Source organism: Papilio machaon, chromosome 6 (assembly GCF_912999745.1).
Source record: "Papilio machaon chromosome 6, ilPapMach1.1, whole genome shotgun sequence".
Lineage (NCBI taxonomy): Eukaryota > Metazoa > Arthropoda > Insecta > Lepidoptera > Papilionidae > Papilio > Papilio machaon.
In genome coordinates this window covers 472,826-477,199 of record NC_059991.1, presented here as the reverse complement: position 1 = coordinate 477,199, position 4,374 = coordinate 472,826, and the positions used below count along the sequence as shown (strand labels likewise).

General features: G+C 36.4%; 1 protein-coding gene across 1 annotated transcript; it reads left to right on the top strand.

Annotated features, from left to right (window-relative positions):
• Positions 1-422: 422 nt before the first annotated feature.
• LOC106710975 (lebercilin) lies at positions 423-3,522 on the top strand. The gene is made up of 7 exons (XM_014503170.2): positions 423-537; positions 967-1,177; positions 1,265-1,329; positions 1,439-1,630; positions 1,858-2,077; positions 2,174-2,326; positions 2,525-3,522. The coding sequence occupies exons 1-7, from the start codon at positions 491-493 to the stop codon at positions 3,479-3,481; spliced, it is 1,845 nt and encodes a 614-aa protein (XP_014358656.2). The 5' UTR covers positions 423-490; the 3' UTR covers positions 3,482-3,522.
• The last annotated feature ends 852 nt before the right edge of the window (positions 3,523-4,374 follow it).

Here is a 4,374-nt window from a genome sequence, read left to right as displayed (position 1 = left end):
ATGATATCTTTTGACGAAAAAAGTAATGTTTTAAACAGAGTTCTCTGTCTAAGAAATCCACTGTTAGTCATCTTTTACTTGTGTAGGCTCTCCCCCCGATAGATGATCACTAAATATTCGAATTCTGGATTTTTATCTGCCAGAATTTAAATTATTGATACTGAACTTGATAAAAAAAAAACTTTAATTTGATCCAAGAGACTTACCGAGTATTAAGACACCATACCAATCAGATTGAACTTTTTATTTTTATATTATTTTTGGTATAAAATATAACATTTCTGTTATCCATAGCACCCCTCTGTGTCACTGGCTTAATTCATATTTGATTGTTGGTCTTATAAATGAAATCGATTGTCACTGGTATATCGGTTGCCATGGTAACAATTTTAACAACACTCAGATTGGAAAAATATTTGAAATCATCTCCTTTGTGAGTTTTATTTCTCGTTTTATATTGATAATGTGTATATTTCTGTGATAGTAGATAATGTCAGTATTGAGTTTGCTTCCAGAAGATAAACGGAAAGATCTAAGGTAAATTCTACTTTGCACTTAATAAAATTTAAGATATAATGATTGTAAGTGACCTTGGGTCGTACGGGTTCAAAAGAAAAATATAGTAGACAAGGCTTTTACATTAATGATTGTCACAATTAAAGAACTTACAATAACGAGCAAAACTATTATACCTGTAGTTCTCGAGTTACGTGATTTTAGACTTTTGCTACATTATTTATTTTTGCTGGACTCTTACTCGGTCTCAGTATACGTATTTAATAGAACCGAATTACTTGTTATATTTGAATCTCGCGAGTTTTTCTTTGGAAATAAAAGAAAATTAAACCGCCTGATCCGTTTTTTCGTTAGCTGAAGTAGACTATAGGAGTCGACATCCTGTATTAGATCTAGCCCAAGTTAATATGCAACTTACATGAATTTCTAATTTTAATTTAACAACTAAAGCGCCAGAAAGGAGTCAGTGGCGAGTGTGTACAGTAGCAACTCGCGGCTGAACCTGCTCAGCAAGCGCAAGCGCATGGTGCCGGCGGGCGCAGCGGGCATGGCGGGTGGCGTCACAGGCGACCGCTACGTGACGCAGCGCGTGCTCTCCGCCAAGACGCACCGCGTCAAGCAGCTGCAGAACCAACTGGCAGACGCACATTATCACCTACAGGTTAAACTTGCAACTGTTCTGTAACTTAAAATAAATTTTATTATTTTATTGAGTGTAGGTATTGCAACGATTGTGTTTATTTTTCAGGAGCTCAGTAATGAGAATAGAGTTTTGAGAGCTATGCAGAAAAAGCAAGAAATAGCACTGCAAAGGTAACTTAACATAACCTAACAACTTATTGCTGGCACAGTCTTTACTAGGTCACACTAAATGCCTGTATAACAGATGTTAATGTTTATTTCAATCACTATTATTGGTCAGATATGAGAACTCTAACGCCGAGTTGCCTCAAGTGCTGAACTCGCACACGGAGGAGATGCGCGTGCAGCAGACTCGCTACAAGCAGCTGCGCGCGCAGCACAAGGAGACCGTCGCACGGCTCAAGGAGCGTGATGCCCAGTTGCAGCAGCTGCGTGATGAGCACCAGCATCTACTGGACCTCACTAAAGACAAGTACATCACTCCATACCAAATCTGTAGACAAAAAACATATAACACTTTGTGCCTGATGACTTGAGGTTTAAAACCAAATAACAAACCGTGACCACCACAAAAAGGTTAAATAGGTCAAGTGTACATTTATCTAGCGGTTAATATTTTATAAGTTTAGTTACTCGATGGGATAGCATTCAATTGAATGTGATTTTTTACGATAAAAGTGCTACATTTGAACATTTTAGGAACTTGTTGGAGCGCGAGAAGCTGCAGGCGCAAGTAAACGAGCTGTCTCTGAAGGTGCAGCAGCAAGGCGAGACCATCAGCCTGCTGCAGCGGCGGCTGGCGCTTGAGGCCAAGAACTTCCGGCACCAGCTGCAGGCCGAGGTTAACAAGCATAAGGACACGCGCCACGACCTGGACATTGCCATCAGCAACGCTGACAAGTTGTCCACCATCATTGAGGTCTGTCCTTGTCTTATTTTGTTTAATTTTAAACGGTGAAGTTTAATTCTACTTGTCTTTACTTCATCGGCCATAATGTTGTCGTTGTACCAACAGATGAAGGAGAAGATGCTCAGTACAGCAGCAAGCCGCGGCGTGAAGTCTCCAGTGAAAAGCAGCTCCTCTATGACTCTGACGCGCCCTCAGAGCAAGACCAGTAAGGTCGGCCAGGAAGTGAGCATATATAGACCAAACGACGAACGCCATAATGTAATTTTTCTTGATTTGCAATATGTCAGTAATTCGTAAACAAATAACTACATTCACTTACTATTCATTTTTATTTTATCATATGCAATTTACATATTTCGTCATTAAGTACTTCACGTTGATCAGAATTTTAATTACATTGCATTAGCATTTGTACGATTTTGATTTGTTTATGTCGATATATATTAACGATTGCAGGTTGATCAAAGTGCCCTTGGGAAACTGTGCGAAAATTCACGATCCGTTAGCAGCGCATTATCCCATGAAGATGAAACAAGTTCATCGACTGAATCGAGAACACGATATATCCAAAGCCGTAGTAGTAATTCCACTGGTCCCAAGTCAACACCAAACCCTACTAGAAAAAATTCAAAAGGTTCCGACGACATTATTGAAATTTCTAAGACCATTCAAGATGGAATGGCCGACTTAGCTATCTCTGACGATGACACACTTAGAAATTGCTCACCGGAAGAAATGCAACATAAAATGGAGATCCTTAAAGCGGATCTCTTGAAAAAAATCAAAAATAATGAGGACCCAATATCGAGAAGAAACAGCGCCTTGAGAAGGAAATCCACCGAGGAATCTATTGAAGAACAAATTGAAATCGACGAAGAACGACCTAGATCTAGAGGTCGGAGAAATTCTAATGTGTCATTTTATGAAAACGTTACGATAGAAGAATCTAATACTAGCATAGTGGTGCACGATTTTGCATCCGGAGACGCCAGCAAAAAGTCTAAACGCGAAACTAGTGGAAAGGATAAAAAACCACTAGCCAAACCAATAGAAACTTACTGCAAAGATATTATGCAAGACTTGGAGAAAAGTAGCAAAGTCATCGATAGTCATATTAAACAATTTAACAGTACAAAACTAGAGAGCGATAAGTTGGTTGAACAGTTGTTTGCTGTTGACAAAATAAACGATTTGGTTAATTCTGATAGAGATATACCCGAAGAGACACTATCTGAACTGAATAATAACTTTAAATTACTAACAGACCAAGTTTTGTCAGAAGGTGCTCCAGTCGCCCGAAAACGATCCTTGGGGGGTCGCAGAAACGCGCGATTAGAATCAAAAACCAATCTACTTGGAGACTCTAATATGTCCAATCAAGAACTATTAGATGACTTGCTAGGAAAGAAATGACAAATACTTCGTGCTTAATGCATGATTTTAATTAGTGATTCAGCGAGCAATTGCTGATTTTTGATGGAATTTTTAATATTGACGTGATATTTATATTTATTATTTGAAGTAATCATGAATTTGAATTTATGTACATGATTTGTTTGGTAATTTGCTGGGCAGTGGTTATACCAATTTTGAGTTTTATTATTGTAATGAAATTGAAGTTATCAAAATAGATAAAAGGATAAAGGTTATCAAAATAGTGAATGGTATAAACTGAAACTCGCAGAACTTATCAATAAATATTATGAAGGCAAATATAATAAAATGCCATTATTTAATAAGAAAATCGGCCATACAAATTTTTCACTTCTATCATTCAACACTTTTGTAGAAAATTATGCTAAAAAATTAGCACTACTTCTATTCTTAGAAGTTTGTTATAAACCTAGATAGAATAGATTCATGCAAGAAAGGCTTAGTGCAGATTTCCTTTGTCATTTTGTCGAAGGTTCTGAGTATGTAATAGATTGTATGTTTCATTTTCTAAGTGATAGTCTTTGGCCATAAATATTTTAAATTTTTATAGTCTTGAGCAGTCAAATTATATTGATAGTGATAATAAATTTATATTTTGGTATACTTAAAGGTTGTTTTATTTTAATTTTGATATTATTTATAGAAGATATCATTAGAAAAAAACTAATACGATTCATTATTATCTAAATAAAAAAAAAACCCTACAAAAAATGAGGAAAACAAATTATTTGTAGTAAATTTTATTATCGTCGGAATTTGTATCATATTTTTGCCTTTTTAATATAGACACGCGACGAGGAAAAATACACAAAAGAAACATTTAGCCGGTATCGGAAATATAAATAGGTTATGATGCGTGCAAATTTTGATTC

Excerpts from the sequence above, each read along its gene's own strand:
- LOC106710975 (XM_014503170.2), top strand. The coding sequence starts at position 491 with ATGTCAGTATTGAGTTTGCTTCCAGAAGATAAACGGAAAGATCTAAG. Across the intron at positions 538-966 it reads GATAAACGGAAAGATCTAAG|CGCCAGAAAGGAGTCAGTGG; the intron begins GTAAATTCTACT and ends TAACAACTAAAG. Across the intron at positions 2,327-2,524 it reads CAAACGACGAACGCCATAAT|GTTGATCAAAGTGCCCTTGG; the intron begins GTAATTTTTCTT and ends TAACGATTGCAG.